This window comes from Hirundo rustica, chromosome 7, assembly GCF_015227805.2.
Source record: "Hirundo rustica isolate bHirRus1 chromosome 7, bHirRus1.pri.v3, whole genome shotgun sequence".
In the NCBI taxonomy this organism is placed as follows: domain Eukaryota; kingdom Metazoa; phylum Chordata; class Aves; order Passeriformes; family Hirundinidae; genus Hirundo; species Hirundo rustica.
Window position 1 is genome coordinate 18293409 of NC_053456.1, and position 18418 is coordinate 18311826.

An 18418-nucleotide genomic window follows, 5' to 3' on the forward strand; every position below is an offset into this window, starting at 1 on the left:
TTTTTTTATGTGCACTTTCTTGTGTATTAGAGCATGTTGGCAGTGCTGATTCTGATTTAAAGTATTTGCTTTTATGTTGCATTGAAAGAGAATGTTTCAGTATGAAAATTACCCCATCTTACAAGTGCTAAAAAATTGGTTTTATTAAAGGTGGGTTTGTTTTGGAACTGTGGTATATATGAAAAAGAACAGCATATTAAAACTATATTTAATACAGTGCAAAATTGAAGCATCCTCATCAACTAGTCTGCTAATGAAATAACCTCTCACTAAAGGCTTCCTATAAACATTTTTGACAAGCTATGTTGATATGAGGTTTGCTTCAACTTGGATGTAAGTTAAGCATGCCAAATGTAATAGAATTTATCTTTTGATTTCCCTTTGTACATCGTACACCTTTTTTTGTAACACACTTTACTGGGAGCATGTGAGTAACAGGACCTGATCTTATTTATTTGTTTTATATTTATAATCCAGCATACCTGCAGGAGGTCTGAAGTACCTGTTATTTATATAGCAAACCATATTTTCAGCAGCTTATTAATATTTAGGAAAAGTAATCGTGTTTCAGTGAGCCACAGAGAGTTCTGTGGTAGTGTCTGTAGGATTACACTGTCTGTAATTTGGATACAGGGCTTTATTTTCTAATACAGTTGGTTTTCACACAGTTTGGTAGATGATGCTGGGGGTTTTGACAGTTTTCATGTAGAAGGTTGTGGATTTACGTTTGTGGTGATTAACATTTCATAACATAATAATAATAATAGAGACTGAACTGTGTTTTACCAGACCTGTTACAAAGCCAGACCTTGAAAGCCAAGTGCATCCCTTCTTTAGAAATGGTGGAATTCCAGATTATCAGTGTACATCTTGTTGGTCTTACTGCTTTTATAGAATGATTCCAAGAGTGGTCAGGCACCTTTTAAGTCATTTTACTGCCTGAATCCTGGTAAGGAGGTCTCTCATTCATACCTGCACACACCTGCAGTTGTTGCCTACACACTGCAAAGCAATGACTTGCAAGTTGCATTCTCAGCAACCTGTTGCTATTTTGCAACAAATTAAATAAATTGGACTGCTCATCTTAAAAATCAAGGAGTGTCCCTTACCTTTCTCTAAGGTTTGTGTGTCTTTTTTTCTTTCCTCTAAAGGCATACAGCTATTATCAATGAGAAACAATAGATCAGTATCATGGGAAGGAGTTGCTAAAGTGTCTGTAGAACCAAAAGAAGAATATTTAACAGTTAATATTTGGCATTTGTTTTTAAACAAGTTTCATATGTTACTGCATATGTTTATTAACCTGAGCACAGGTGTGAGTGGAATCAGGAAAGAGTTAGAAAAGACTAGATTTAATTTTTTGTCAAAATTCTACACATTTGATTATATACACACACATATTCAGTGGACGGCAGCAGAAAGAAGGATGAAGGTAAAGAAAAACAAAGTGGGTCTGACTGCTAGTCAGAATTATTTCTGTATCATTCAGTAGTGACGATGGTGGTATGAATTTTTGAGACAGTATGAAACACTAGACATACTGCTTTTATAGTTTTTCCAACATCAGTTTATCACAAATTAGATTATAAGATGTACTAGTCTTTTCTGTCAATGTGACCCAGTGCTGTGGTGATGTAGATCTCTGCTGCCTTGTGCAACTTTGTTGGCAGGGGTTAGAAGAGGTGCGAGTCAGTGGATCACCATCTGTGTGGTGACACTGAAAGAGGTTTCTTTTGCTGATACTCAGTTGCTTCCTTGGTAAAATGATAAAACATTTTCATGATGTGATGGGAAAGAAAAATTTTCCTGGCCAGGTGTTTTTGTTCTGAAGTAGACAGTGGTGTTCATGACTGTAAAAGCTTGTAGTAGCTTCTAGGTTTGCATACGTGGTAAATATTTCTAACGTTACTTTCTTGTTATTGTCACCTTGGAATACGGTGTCTGTGTAGTCAGGTACTGTCCCTTATGCAGCTCCCTTTACCTTAACACATCTGCTACCTGACTGCCACTTACCACTCACATAGAAATCTGCCTCTGTTCCAGCGTCTTCCATCCTGAAGAGAGAGAAGCGGAAGAGAACAAAAAATGTCCATTTTAACTGTGTTACTGTGTATTACTTCACGAGAAGGCAAGGCTTCACCAGTGTTCCCAGCCAAGGAGGAAGTACACTGGGAATGTCCACTCGCCACAACAGTGTGCGCCAGTATACGCTGGGGGAGTTTGCCATGGAACAGGAGCGGCTTCACCGAGAGATGCTGAGAGAGCATCTGAGGGAGGAAAAACTCAATTCTCTAAAGTTAAAGGTAAAACTTAGCCTAAGACTTTGGTCTTTGCCCTAATTTAAATGAACAGTGTCAGAGCTATATGGCCCCAAGGTGTGTGCGTTAAAGAAAACGTTCTGTGAGCTCCATGTTCAGTTGAAATGGATTTTTTCCTGGGGTTTTCTAATTTTACTGAAGATGCATTTTTGTTTGATTATACCAAGTGCTCTTGTTATTGCTGTGTACCTCCAAGTGCTTTACAGGGAGGTCGTTGTTTACTCCCTGTTTTCTACAGAGAGGAAAATAAAAGCAGAGAGTGGTGTAAGTTAGCCTTGAACAAGGTGTCCAGGAAATGCCAGGAAGAGAGTGAGTCTTGCAGGCCTGACGGCCTATTAGAGAAGGGAATGGTAACATTATAGGTGCAGAAAGTGAAACAGCTTCTTTTCTTGGCCAACTTGAGTGAATTTGGGAAAAAATAAGAAACAGTGATAAAGAAACTAAAGAAGTTTTTAGTAAGAAACTAAAATGTTTTCATTTGCAGTATACCAATTTTTATGATTGTGTGTCTTTACTACTACGCCAAAGAATGTCCATTAAAGAAGAAATGTGTCTCATACATTAATCAGCTATATCAGTTTAGCTAGTCAGTACAAATCCTGGCTGACTTTCACAGGATCACAGAATTTTTAATATTGGAAGGAACTTCTGGAGATCATCTACTCAACAGCCCCTGCCAAAGCAGGGCTTACCTAGAGCGGGTGACACCGGAATGTGTCCAGGTGGGTTTGGAATGTCTCCATAGAGGGAGGCTCCACATCCTCCTTGGGGAGCCTGTTCCAGTGCTCTGCCACCCTCAGTGTAAAAAAGTTCTTCCACACACTGGGGTGGAACTTCTTGTGTTTTAGTTTATGGGCATTGTTCCTCGTTGTGCTGCTGGGCTGACCCACTGAAATGGGTCTGACACCATGCTCTTGGCACCCCCTTTGAGATATTCATGTGCATTAATGAGATCCCCTTTCAGCCTTCTCCAGACTAAACTGGCCCAGCTCCCGTAGTCTCTCCTAACAAGAGAGATGCTTCAGACTCCAAACCATCTTTGTGGTCTCCACTGGACCCTCTCCAGTAGCTCCTTGTATTTCATGAACTATGGAGACCAGAACTGAACACAGTACTCCAGATGTGGCCAAGCAGAGGGGCAGGATCACCTCCCTTGACTTGCTGGCCACACTTCCTTGAGGCACCTCAGGGATAGCATTGGCCCTCCTGGGGCCAGCTTCCCAATAAAGCTGTCCTTTCGAATACAACATAGGAGAGGAAAGAAACTGTATTTGAGTAAAGGAGAACAGGGAAAGGGAGTGTGTTCCTTCTGCTGCTTTAAAACTGGTGGCAGAACTTCCGTTTTTTTTGTCATGGGTTGAGTTGCTTATATTTTTGACTCGTTTTCAGATTAATCCTGTAATTAAAAGTGAACAGTATTTAGAACTGTAACTGAGCTTCTTTGCTGCACATCCCCTTCTTTTGTGATACTACATCTTTTTTTCTATAGTTCTATAGCAAATTGGCACCCTCCAAGTTGAAGAAATGCCTTTAATCATTTTTTTCCATAGAATGAACTATGAGTTCATGAGTTCTGTGTCTCAGAACTCATGGCCTGATGAAGTGTGCATGATCCTCACATTTGTTATTAATTTTGTCAGTCTCCTAAATGTTTGGGGTTTTCTTCATAGCTAAATCGATTCTTAAATAAATTCATAAGGTGATAAAATTTGAACTGTCATAGAACAAACATAAAACCACTCAGGACAAAGGCAAATCAAAGACAGGTATTTCGACAGGTTGGAAACCAAAGGCTGGTAGCATGTAGTGACTTACCACTTGATAGAGGTTATACCTGTAACATCTCACATCACAGGATTTTCAGAGCATCAAGTGTGAATTGTGCTGTGTAACTGATAACTAGCTGTAGATCCCTTGGCTGACTTCCAAGAATCAGCTCAAAGAGAGGAATACCCAGTGGAGTGAGTAAAAAATAGTCAAGCACACAAATATTTCACTTTTCTTTTCTTAGCTAGAAAGTAAATCAAGAAAAATCACAGGTCTTATTTACCTTGAAAGAGTAGATGAGGCCTTTTAGCCTCTTGTGCTCTAGAGTTTGGCTCTTGATCCTTTCCTAACCCTCCTCTAGGCTGGGATGGATCTCCTTTCTTCATTAACTTAGTTCACTTCAGCCCAGACTGGTTTGGGGACAGACCATACTTCCTGCTTGTTTTCCAAATACGTGTTTTTCCATCTTTCCACTCACTTTTTTGAGTGGATGATTATTAAGATTATTAAGTGTCTGCAAAATCTCTTCATAAGTATTCAGTGAATAAGGAAAGCCTTATTTGCATTCTTTATTTGCATCTTACCGGTGTTAAATCTTTTACTAGGGTAGAATATTCCTCTTCATCTGGAGCATGTATAAAAACATAGGCAACAGAAAACTTCCTGTTTTAACTAGTCCATTAAACTCAGTTTGGTTGCATCCCTGAGTATGTGCTTGGGTTTAAAAATAAGGAAAATTTCAAACATGAAAAGAAAATCCAGGCCTTGCTGAATTAGTGAAGAGTCACTGTAAAGCAACAAGCATGTTTTGTTTGCTTAAGAAAACAGGGCCTTGCTGATTTTTCATTACAGAGATGGAAGAACTGCTTGGTCATTCACATAGTTTCTAAATTAATATAAAAGGAAGTGTGGCATTCTAAGGTGACAGTGTCAGCAGTTATGTCAGCAAAATTATTATTCCTCTAATGAAAATGTGCTAATCAAGATTTGCATTAAAAATTACTGTACATTACAAAAAAATGAAGAAAATGAGAAAATGGAGTAGAATGACATTTAGTCGGAGGTTTTTCTATTTGAGAACCATTATATAAATAGAAAGTAACATCTTCAGTGTGGTTTTTAATTATAGCTTCCCTGTTTTTTTATTTTTTTGCATTGCATTAAAACATACAAATTGGTGGGTAGAAAGTATTTTCTCCTTTAGAACTTGTTTAAAAAGTTTAATTCAGATGAACAATATTATGACAATCAAGAGAGCTTAATGTTCCCCTGAATTTGTGGAAAATGTATTTGGTAGTTTTTGGTAATCTGCCTCCCTATGTAGTTAACCCAGTTACTTTTTTGAGAAATGTTAGACTCTTTCCTCTTATTAATTAATTTGTTCTCTATGTGGCAAAATCGAGTTAAAAAAAATTAGAGGAGACAACAAGGAAATCATCCTGCAAAGGAGTCAGGAGCTGAGGTGCTTTGAAATGGCAAACTGCTGGCTGATGCCACAGCTTGATGTTCCAGTCTGCTGGATGCACGTGGCATTCAGCACATCACTGGAGGCCAGTCCTTACTGCTCTGCTGCTGTGGAGCAAAGTGGCTAAGATTTGCAGGAGGAGGAGAAGTACGTAACAGGATTGGTATGGTTCTGTAGGTCCCTTTATGTGCTGTCCAGTTACAGCATTCGCCTCATGGGGAAGAGCTCTAAAAGTTAATTTTTATTAAACAGTAATTGAATAAAATAGTAAACTAATTATAGAAGCAGGGATTAGAATTTTTCTCCCTGCACAGTTTCAAACTTAGATTAAATAACAGTGATTTGCTTAAGGAGTGGTTTGAGCCTTGTGTATATAAAACTAGAAAAATCAGATTTCTTAGGCAGGTCATTTCCCTATTATATATTAAACAAACAAACAAAGAAATCAAAGAAACAGAAGTACACTCTACTTAGTTTTACTTTGCCAATGTAAAATGAAAAGATATAACCAAGAGTGCCATTACCTTACTATACACACAACTCAGCCTGAATATTTCAATCCGAAATGGCACTTCTAAAGTTGCTTTTCCTACCTTACTTAACTAATACATTGAAATACCTGGTATAAATCTCCTGTTCGTCCCAGGGCCAGGCAGAACTGTTTAGGGAGGTATTACCCCCTCTTTTACCAGTGTAATGTGAAATGTGTAACAGAAAATGGAGTAGTACATAAAAGATATTTTACAAACCTGTGATGCATCATAATCTGAACCCATGTCAATAGAATCATTGCTGTGTCAAAAGGGATATTTAAGAATTTCAGAGAGCTCAGAGACAGGAATCAATTAAGGTCTCAAAAATTATCTTGTCAACCAACACAGAAAAAACTAAAATTCCAGCAAGATCTAGCAGCTAATGGCAAACAATAAATTTAGGTAAATAAAGAACAGATAATTTCTTACCTTCATTACAAACCTGGTATTAAAAAGTGTATTTAATTCATATTCTAAATGTGAAAGAAATGCCTGGTCACCCTCTCTGTGGTCATTTTCTGGAACTTCCTGGCAGCCATGCAGGTATTTTACATACAGCTTTGTACATTGATAATGCATTTCACATATTGACATCCATGACGTGACGTACGTGTGAGCATCGTTTAAGGACTTTGTTAATTGTTCCTTGCAACAGATGACAAAGAACGGTACGGTGGAATCTGAGGAAGCCAATACACTGACTCTGGATGACATTTCTGATGATGATATTGATCTAGACAACACTGAAGTAGATGAGTACTTTTTTCTCCAACCCCTGCCTACAAAAAAGCGGCGGGCATTGCTGCGGGCTTCTGGAGTGAAGAAGATCGACGTGGAAGAAAAGCACGAGCTGCGAGCCATCCGCCTGTCCAGAGAGGATTGTGGCTGTGACTGCCGTGTGTTCTGTGACCCAGAAACTTGCACCTGCAGTCTTGCAGGCATAAAATGTCAGGTAAATGTCTACATTATTGTCATTATTTAATTGTCTGTGGAGGGGGAAGGGTGTGTGTCCATGCACACATGTACTTTTTGTTCTTGAAGTTAAAACTATTGGAAATTAAATATTAGGCAATAACACTTGTGGATGTTCAATCCGTTTTTTAAGGCCCCGTTTTGTGTGTAGTGGGCAATCAATACAATCTCCTAAAATATCTTTAGTATGATTTTTGGCACATACATGGCTTAGGGTGTTTTTTTGTTCTTAGACAAGTATTCTGCTCCTCATACTCCTTTTAGGCCTTTATCTAAGTAGGCAGATGCAGACAACAGAATAATAAGTAGCCTACAGATTTCAGACGGGATAATACCTTTTACTTTAGAGACAATTAGCAAACACTCCAAATGTGAATTATAGTCCAAACTCTGTGGGAAACAATAAATGACATTTTGCATTACTGTCCTTTATGTAACATGCATGATACTTAAAATGTGTGCGTGATAGATTTGCATGTAGGCTGTAAAACGGTATCTGCTAATGTAGCAGGTAAGTTTTTACTCTGCAGACTGAAGAGGTATTTTATATTTTACATTTCCATAGTGTCAGCTGTATGTGCCCCAAAGAGTTGGCTAAAAGATATTTTGTGCTAGTTCTGCTGAGTTGCTGTTGTGCATCTGAGTTTTCTTACTGAATACATTTTTCATCATCTCATAAACCCAAGATAAACTTTCTCTGCTATTTAAAATAATACATTATCTTTGCTGTTCCTGTTTTCATTTCCACATGTGGGGAAGATGTGCTGGATTGTGTTGTGTGGTTCTCCTGCGTATATTTGATGTTTAGGTGTTACAGTACAGATGAAAGTCACAGACCTTAGGCTGTCTAATCAAACTTGCCAACGCATGGATTCAGTTTCATTTTCAGAAATTTAAGATATTAGATATAGAAGTCCTGTGCCCAGTCTGTTGATCTTACAGTATTGCATTTAGAATTGACTGGATTACCTTTGAAAATGCACTTGAGTTTTTGTTGCAGTTTTCTGAGATCAGGTGTCCCCATTGGTGACTTTATAAAGGTTTCTGTATATCATTCATTATGTTTCAGTGGGTGATTTTTACCAAATTTTAAGGTGTTTCTGGTAACACTTTTGCCTGGATTTGAGCACAAAATGAAGCTGTATCAGATAGAGAAATTGAAAAGCTACCTATTTTTCATTCCACTGTGTAATACTTCCACCTATTGAACAGAATCATTTTTCCCCTTCTCTGCAATAGTGGAGCATGTCCAGGCCCCTTGTTCTCTTCGTACTGCTAAACTCTAGGGCTGACTCCCTGAATGATTATTAGCTTTGACTAATTGTACCAGCATTTCTCAATCCCACTTCACCTTCATATTTCTCTGGGCTGTCTAGGCTCTGTCATGTCACCAGGCTTTTGCTTCCTGTTGTTAATCTGTATTCTCTTTTTTAAAAGGTGGATCGTATGTCTTTCCCATGCGGTTGCACTAAAGAAGGGTGTAGCAATACAGCAGGTAGAATCGAATTTAACCCCATCCGTGTACGGACTCACTTTTTGCACACAATAATGAAACTTGAATTGGAGAAAAATAGAGAGCAGCAAGTTTCAGCACTCAATGGCTGTCACACTGAGATAAGTGCACACAGTAGTTCCATGAGTCCGGGACCCCATCCAGTTGAATATTCAATTGCAGAAAATTTTGAGATTGAAACCGAACCCCCGGCTGCAGTTATGCATTCCCAGTCAGCCGAGGACTTGGACTGCCCAGGGGAAGAGGAGGAAGAGGAAGATGGGAGTAGCTTTTGTAGTGGAGTTACAGATTCTAGTACACAGAGTTTAGCCCCTAGTGAATCAGATGATGATGAAGAGGAAGAGGAAGATGAGGAGGAAGATGAGGAGGAAGAAAAAGCAGATGATTTTGTGGAAAGTATGAGCTCCCATGCTGATATGGTGCCTCTTCCTTCTGTCCTTTGCTACTCTGATGGAACTGCTGTGCATGAAAACCACTCTAAAAATGCCTCATACTATACTAACTCTTCAACTCTGTATTACCAAATAGAGAACCACGTTGCTGGCACTGCTAACCAGATCGGTGAGACTTACTCAGAAAGGGATGCTGTCAAGAACGGTAGTCTTTCTCTGGTGCCTTACAACATGACTTCAGAACAGTTTGTTGACTACACACGGCAGTCAGAGGAAACTTTCAGCAGCCCTCATTACCCTTCTGCAAACCCCTCAGTGATTGTTTGCTGCTCATCTTCTGAAGGGGATGGCAGTGCTCCCTGTAACAGTTTATACACTGAGCATAGGCCGAGTCACCCGCCAGTGGAATTTCACTCATACTTGAAAGGTCCTTCTCAAGATGGCTTTGTTTCAGCTTTGAATGGTGGCAGTCACGTGCAAGAACACCCTGCTGAAAATTCACTAAACCTCCCAGAAAAGAGCAGACTGCACGAAGAGTGCATCAAATCACCAGTGGTAGAGACAGTACCTGTTTAATATTAAATTACTGTAGGACTGACTTCCTGTGTTAAAATTCACTCCCATTGGATTTTCCTAGAAACTTACTTTTTTAAGAGGTAGACAACACTTGGACTACAGTCAATGTTCCAGAAATACTTTGTTTTCGCAAGCTACACTGGCAGTGGTATTGCACAAAACCAGTTCATGTAAAGATTTACATAAAAATAATCAAATCCTTTTTTTGATAAAAATTAAACAGATAAGTAAAAAACACACCCAACATATTTCAAAGTAGCCTACCTGTGAACATATGTGAAACCTGCCAAGCTATCTGAATCAAAACTTCACGTTTTTGACTGTCGGGCCTGTGCAAGATTGTTAAAAATGGTACTTTGAAATAATCATGTTTAGAGTCCTAATTTTCAACATATCTGAAAAGATGGTAAGTTTAATGTAAAAGTAACTACTGTACAAAAAAAAAGTTTTAATTGTTCTGTACTGTATGTATTTTATTTATGGTAGTTTAAGATTCATGTTTTGATAAAAATGAACAGCATGTTCATTTGAGCAGAAGATCCATAGCTGCTTACAAAGAGCATGTCCACTTTTCATCTGGAGTACTTTGTATTGTTCCTTATTTTTTCGTAACACCATTTCTGATAAATCATCTTGAAATGCATTTTTAGAGTGTACTATTTTCTCTTTTACTATTCTTGACAAACAGAGAGTCAGGAAGGAGGCATTTACATCTTCTAGAATAGAGAAAGTTAGACAATCCTCCATTTAAAACTAAAATCAGTGGGATTCCAGAACTAGTACCCCCTCCCCAAAGAGAAACGATCTTGTATATAAGGGCAAAGCAGTAGCTTAAGCTCACACAGCACCTTCAGCCCAGCCACGGTTCAGATACCTACGCACTTTAGTGCCACTTTGCAGTACTGTACGAACTGCGGGAACTGTGAACCTCTTCGGAGAAATGCCATAGCTCCAGACCCTGAGGCAATGTAAGATCTTAAAACTCACTGTAACAAAACCTGTACATTTTTCCCAAGCCAATTTATGAATATGTCAGTTTGCAGTTTATAAAAGCAGAGCCTTACTGATCAAAGTTTAAATAAAGCATGGAAAAAATTGTTGAAGTGTCTAGATTGCCTAAATTTTTATGAAATACCAGGCTGGCTTTTGTGGACTTCTGATTGTATCTCAAATTTAGTACCATTTGGTCTTACTAAGAAACAGTCCGTTCAGTGAGGAAGAATAGCTTCAGAAATTTTGTAAAAGAACATGTGCATCCTATGGATATCCGTTACCTTGTGATCTACTTGTTTTTAAATGAAATGGGAATGAAAGTACCTTTAATTTATTAAACAACCTTGCTTTTGTCTAGAAAAGAAGGCATAGGAACCAGCTTTTCTCTGCACTGGTAATTCTGCACTGCCTTATTTTGATTTCAAAATCAATTTCAGCATTTTTATTCATCTAATACTGAAATTTCATTTGTTATACATCAAGTAGTTGAAATGTAGGCCTGTCTTGTTTGTCAAAATAAGGATCAGCATCTTAATTTCTGTGTGTCAAATCTAGATGGTTAACAGTGTGCACGTAAACACAGTGTAAATTTTATCTCTGTAACAGTGACTCTTCTGGTTAGAAGCTCTTTAAAACATCATGTACAGTACTCCAGTAGAAAAGCTGCCGATGTAAAATATGCTTTTCAAACAAAGAGCTAACTTACTTGTTTTTATATGAAATCTGGGCAAAGTGATTTCTCATATTTATGCTAAATTAGCAAAATATTTTTACTCCATGTAGTAGCTGGAAAGGTTTTTTATTTACTTGTTTCCACAAGAAGTCCTACATGTTTTATATGAACTGCATTGAAAAGTCTAGTTCTTTAGGCACTGGATTCCAAACTTGCAACGTATTCCATCTCCTGGGAAGGCGCACTCATGTTGGTTATCTGGCTCAGCAGTTCCACGGCCTCTGTTCCTCACAGTCACAGACCACTCTAGTCTCTTTCTCTTAAGGCTGAATAGCCAGGTAAGTGCCTGTATTCTCCAATGCCATACAGCAAATACCCATGATTTTTAAAAAGAAATGTGCTAATCCCTAAAGTTCTGAACTTCGGAATAGATTATTCTGTTCAAGGTATTCTAATGGCACATGTCTCTGTGTATGTAGGGTTCTTGCTTTAACAGTGGGCTTAAATTAGGCACTCTCCCTTAACACCAGCACCAAAAGCACAAATCTCTTCTGCTTGAGCTGGGACAGTAGATGAGGATCAGTAGCAGCTCTTTTAACTTCAGAATGTGTCAGAGAACCACACACACTTTTCCGGGGTATTTCACTCAGGGGAAAGTTAAATGAAATCTTTTGCTTTGTTATTCATGCCCTTACTGAGCAATAAGAAATTGTTTTCTTGGCCCCTGTGCTTTCATATTAAAAAGAAGATCTTTAATAATATCAGCAAGCACAGTAAGTGATTAACATTATAAAATTCTTCTCAGCTAGTTGTAAATATTGAGGTGATGGTTATTTACTATTTCCATTGGCACAGATTTCTCATCCCAATCCTCTGTAATATTAGCATCTGTAAAAAATTCTGAGTATTTGGATGTGTATGTTCCATACCATTGGGGCATCACAGGCGAATACAGCCAAATTCTCTAAAGCCTGCAGCATAGGATAACAAGCAGTACCTTGAAAGAGAGAGGTAGAGGGAGCAGGGACAATATAAAGCATTTGTGATATGCTGTTTTGCCGTGTTTGAAGTAGCTCATTCCTGGGAGTCAAAAAGTAAAATGTGCAGAATAAAGATTTAAGTTGAAAAAATATTCCTAATTGACTAGGTGGTGATAATGTAGCTAATGATACTTTTCTTTTGATGCAATATGATATTATGTGATCAAGATTTGATCTCAAGACACAAAGTAAAGAAATCTTCTTTAGTTCTTACAGCAAGTTATAAAGTCAAGTCTGTTTATAATACATGGAGAGTTCCTGGTAGCTATTATTAATAATACCACCAAGCCTTCTAACAGAGATAAATTCATCCTGAGGAAAAAAACCAGTGACTTCTCTTTTTTTCAATACAGGTTAGACCTGTTGCCCAGCCAAATCCATGCCAGCAAATTACAAAGCTAAAGCCTTTTCTAGCACATATAAGTTGATTAGAGGGCAAAAAAAATAATAGGAAAAATAGCTGAAACCCTGACCAAAACAGGTGGGTTTATTATTTAGCTGAAATCTAGAGTAGGATGTAGAAATCAGGTGAAAGTCAAATTTCCCATCACTTGATTAAACTTGAATGGGGTTTTTTTTTTGAACAAAAAACATACTCTTCATTTAAGGAAAAGCAAGCTGAAGTCATGGGATGGAAAATATTTCAGTGATATTTTCTGAGCTAGTATATAATAATACATGCTGTATCCAATTTCTGAGATGGTTGACATTCATGTTGATAAACAATCCTTTCATTTTGGGTAGGCTGTTTTTGTGTGATAAAAGTATTATGTTACTAAATGGTAACCAGCATTATTTGCTTCTTAATCAACACAGTGTATTATTTGTGAGAATACCTACTTTACTGACAGTCTTTATCAGCTTTATTTCCAAGATATTTGGCTACTGATAAACACTCCTAAGAAGCCCAGTATATATTTGTGTTTATATTGCATTGCTCACAAAAATAAGTCATAACAAAAGCATTTCCCTTTCTTGAAATAAACTGGAATTTTCACACAGATCATTACTGGAACAGCGCCTAAAAGCAGATGCCTTTTTGCCTATAAGGTGATCTTCACCTCCCTTGCAAAAAGGTGCATTGTTAAATATATATAAAGCTTTATTTGATGTTAGACATGAAATGAGAATTTCATTGGCACAATTACAGCAATTTTAATTGTTACTTAAGAACTACAACTCATGTTGGAACATCCTTAAAATTAAAAGCCGGTCAGTAGAAGTTTCTAATATTCTTTGTTGAGCTGTATGCCACTTAGATTAGAAAATACTAGATTTGTAAAGCTTCACAATTTTTCATTTACATAAGCTCCTCCTAGTGAATCGTAATTGGAGTTGGCATTTGCTTATTTTAAGGCCATTGGTTCCACTCCATAGTAATTTACCACTTGCAATAGATAAGATTCAGCTGCTCCCCTGCTCTGTTAACAGTGGGATCCTGCAGGATTCCTGTCTGGTCTTGGTGGTGCTGTTACTCACTAGATTGCTGACTGATCCCATTCCAGATCCAGTTTCTAACCTGATCTGGCTGTTTTATTTCAGTAAAAGTGTTAATAAGCTGATCATGTTGTTTTCCCTGCCTCCCAGGCAGTACCTTCACAAACACAGCTGCTTTGTTAAAGATTGTATACATATATTTGTATGCAAAATTGAGCATGTATAAAGGTTTTTATTTAGTTCAGGTGTTCCTGACAGAAATGTGATACACTGGATAGAGAGTACTGGGCTCAGACACAGGAGACTGCCTTTGTCGTGTTCTGTCACCGCATTGTCTGTGCTCTGGTTTGTAATGTACTTGGAGATACTGTGGTAATTCTATAGAATAGGTAAAATATAATTTTATTCTCGTGTTCTGGCATCATAACTGAATTTTTCATACTGCAGACTATGCCACTTTCCAAACAAAGCCCAGCCCAGCTCAGAAGTGGCCAGAAATTTTCCAGTAACATGAAACACAGCTGAAATGAGCTCTCCTTTCCTTGGACTCAATTAATGAGCAGAAGCTAAAAAGTAAATTTCACAGTGAAAAATTAGAGTAAAAGCTGTGTTGAATATACAACATTTACCTATCTAGTGCTTAACATTTGAGCAGCAAGATTGTAGTTTTCCTGCAACACCATACTTGGCAGCAACAGGCAGTCTTACTCCTCTGCAGGTTGTCTTCTTTTGCCAGCTGAATTTTCTCAGTTGAAACTCCTTGTTTTGGCTGCTCCTGTAGCAATGCAGGTGTCATTACTCAAACATAAAGCAAGACAGACCCATGATATCCTTTTAAAAGGCATTTGCTCAGTAAGGATCTCCAGTGGTACAGTTTGTGAATTTTATAAAGAGATGATCATTGTGCCAGTTGTTTTATTTCCTGAAACAGTCAGGAACAGAAAAGGATGATACAGAAAATCTTTAAGCATTCGGGGGTGTTATGTTTCCCACTGAGACTCTTTAAAGAGTAATTCTATCATCTGCTTTATTATGGTTGCAGGAGAGTTGATGTAAAATACTTTGAAAAATCTAGAATTAACTCAGAGAATATATTCTATAGAATTTATTTCTAAAATATTAAATCTGATTACTATTTTTTTAAAATGGTAGAAAGCTGTTATTTTCAAAACAGAGTCTAATTGACTTATGTGTTCCTTGGTATGAGAAATCTCAGCATTTGCCTTTTCGGTGTTTCAAGGTTTTTTAATATTCTTAATTTTGCTATTCTCTGTAATCATTGTCCATGTGCAAATTATTGTCCATTTTCTCCAAGAAGTGTCAAATCCAAAGTACAAATATTGTGAAGTGATGAAGAAGTGCAATGTAGTTTTAAAGATGGCTGAGTGAACAGTGTTTGAGTTCTTCACAGGTTCTTCCTTTTCACTGTTTCTTCCCTCCCCGAAATCCAAACCAGCTTTTAATTTTATGGCTAATAAATGTACCAGAAGATTGTTTCCAATTAAGGAGAAAAGTTATAAAATCTTTGAAGACCTGTCTGCTACCATAATAGCTGATACCAAGAATTTTACTTTGTATGCACATCCGCTTTGTAAAACACCTGGTTAGCAGCCTTAGTATTTTCTTTTTAATTCCTTCCTTCCTGTTGGTGTCTGGGAGGTCTGTTCTACAGTAAGACTTTTCTCTACAATCAAGCACAAGGGAACTCTGCTGTCCTTTGTGCTGAGAATGAGATCCTGAAAAGCCAGGTTGGGTAGGGTTTTGAACAAGGTGCTCTAGTGAGTGGCAGGGGGTTTGGAAGTAGATGGTCTTAAAGGTCCCTTCCAAACCAGGCCATTCCGTGATTCTGAGAGTTAAATTATGTACTGCCCTACTGCTGTCTTTAAGGTTAGGCAGACATCCACTCCTCAGAATGTCCCACTGACTGGAGAACCATATTCCTGGTGCTCTGTGTTGCACCTTCTCAATTGAGACCATAGTCCTTCATCCAAGGCTGGGGATGGAACAACAAAAAAAAAGTCAAAAGGTAAATTTTGTACTTTATTAACACAATTATTTTAATTTGGAGCTTAGAAATGACACATCTGTTTCATGAATGAATATCCGGTAGACCTAAGTCAAAAAATGTTTGTCTCTGATGTACGTTCTTCTCTAGCTGTTCTCTTTTCCAACAAACGATCAAGATGGGATTAAGCTTTTCTTGGTAGGGAAAATGGTGGAAGATACAAATGCACAACATTGTCCTAATACAAGGATCAAGATAATCCTTTGTCTTCAAACACTTGAGTGAGTGCAGGCAGAACAGGAAGAACAATTTAGAGGAAAATAAAAATTAAGGCAAGAGGCAGATTGATGAGGATTATTTTTCTTCTAAAGGAAAAAATAAAGCATATTTAAAAAAAAAAAAAAAAAAAAAAACAGAAGGAAAAAGGTAAATGAAGATGTCTTTGGAGCAAGGATGGAAAAGTATATGGACATTCACTACAAGCTTGCCCATGTTAGATCAAAATACTGTTTCTGGTATTTAATATATTATAACCAAACATGAACTCAGTGGAAACAGGAAATGACATTTTTTGCAGACCAGAGTTATACAGGTGGCCATTAAATAAAAGACTTATCCAAATGCATGGGGTAAAAAAACTAAAAAGCAACACCCTAGAAGCATTGCTACCGTGTCACTCTTTGCTGATGGCAATTTCAAAGACAGGTTCAAAATCATTTTAGTTAACTCTGCTCCCAGGCAAGTGTATTCTCATATACCCAGTTTCTCGGCTAGCAAGAGATGCTAAAAGTAAAGACAAAATGTCCTATTATCAGCATTTTATCTTGCCATTTTCAAATGAGGCTTCGTATATTATGGCAGGTATTTAAGTTTCTCCATCTTAAACTTCTAAAATACATTCTAAAAAATGAAATTTTGGGTTGGATTGTGGATGAAGGTTAACCTTGCTGGGGTAACGGGGGAATCACTGTAGAGAACCATTTGTGAGTCTCAGATAGAGATTCAGCACCAATTTTCAGCTTCTTGAAAAGATCATCATGTGCACTGGCAGCTGGTTCTCAAAACCAGAAGCAAGCATAGCATACTGGGTTTTTTCAAGCCATTTCACACAAATACTTCAGGTCTCAATTGCCCACGTAAACAAGGCTTAATAACTGGGCACGTCTTTTAATTGACTGATTGTAGGCACTTCTATGGAAATGCATCTGGAGTGTAGTTTGTGAAATATGTTTTTAAAGTGTTTGATGTAAAATAAGCGCTAGACATTTAACAGTGCAAAAATAGTCAAAATCTGTAGATGACAAAACTGTTCCTAAGATTCTCAGCCTGTAATATTGTCTTAGTAAAGTTGGTATTTTAAGTTAAATTGCATTCTGGTGTAATAACCTTTTACAAATAAAATTATTAATGCAACTGTACTGGTTAGTACCTGTTAACATAAAACATGGCAGTTGGTTATTTTGATTTGTTTCAATCTATAACTAATAGAAATTTTGTAAAAAAACCAAAAACAAACAAAAAAACAAAAACAAACCAACAACAACAACAACAAAAACCCGCCCACAAACAGAAACAACACATTACCTTTTATATGTTTAAAGTGTTTTAACAGACTATATTATCATTCACACTGTATAGTCCAACCCTGTCTTTTTAGCAGGTTCATCTCTCTCTGTATACATACAAATATATATATCCCCACAAGAATATAAAATTGCTTTTGAAATTTGTGTTGGCAAGTGATAAATAGTACACCATGGCATAAATTCAGAAGCACTTAAGTTGATGGTCTTTCAGACAGGTAATCCATTCAGATGGAACTACTAAAAATGTGTAATTGCAGCCATTAGTTTGTAATCTGTACATTACTTCTAACATTACTAATTTCTGAGAAAAATAATTATGTTACATACTTAACATTTTCCATTACAGATGATCTTGCATACTAAAATTATGGAGGTCTCAACAATTAAGCAAGATATTTAATTGGACTGCTGCTTTTAAAGTGTTTGAAGAAGCAAAGAGAAAGAAAGTTCATCTTAAAATCTGTATATGGAAATAATTTTAAGCTTCATGAACTACACATTTCCTTAATTTCCTTTTCTTAAACGAGTTGTAACATCAAAGATGCCAAAGGGTAATATAAGCTACAATAATATTCAACAGAACTTAACCTAGATCTTACGTTGTAATAATTTATTCAAATTAACTGTATTCTTCTGTATTTATATTTTCGGTATTTATTATGAATGATATGAAATTTGATGTATTTATTGTGGCTTATTACTGCAGTGTATATATTCCAAAAATGAGCATTTTTAAGTCTTAACATTAGGGTTTTTGTTAATTAGTGGCACTTGTATCAGCTGTATTTTTATTATCTATTGTACAATATATATTGTCCATTTGTTTGCAATGAAGTAAACCAGGTTTCTACGTTACATCCTGCCTGCCAGTGCATTGTGTCTCATTTCTGCTGTGCAGTCGGTGAGAGCCTCTCTCACCCAAGAAAGCCAGAATTAGTACTGCACTTCTTCCCTGACACCTGCAGAGCCTCCAAAGGCACTCTGTGAAATTTCAAGCATTTCTCCCATTCTTGATAGTCTGATAGCATAAGGGGAAGCAGTTTGTGTGGAATTCTTCTGTATGTGCGTTTTTGTTTCTACATACTTGTATGCCACTTAAATTAAATAAACAAATGCCTTCTTAGGTATATCCATTTGCCCTTTAATGA

General features: G+C 37.2%; 1 protein-coding gene across 8 annotated transcripts in view; it reads left to right on the forward strand.

Moving 5' to 3' along the window:
* CSRNP3 (cysteine and serine rich nuclear protein 3) overlaps positions 1-18125 on the forward strand; it is a 99830-nt gene extending 81705 nt beyond the window's left edge. For 7 of the 8 annotated variants that reach the window (XM_040070047.2, XM_040070045.2, XM_040070044.1 and 4 more), the window contains 3 exons: positions 2044-2303; positions 6739-7035; positions 8493-18125. In XM_040070047.2, coding sequence (XP_039925981.1) covers positions 2044-2303; positions 6739-7035; positions 8493-9536 — 1601 coding nt within the window. In that variant the 3' untranslated portion in view covers positions 9537-18125. The remainder of the gene's footprint in view (positions 1-2043; positions 2304-6738; positions 7036-8492) is intronic. The other variant, XR_009208046.1, reaches the window with a different exon arrangement.
* The last annotated feature ends 293 nt before the right edge of the window (positions 18126-18418 follow it).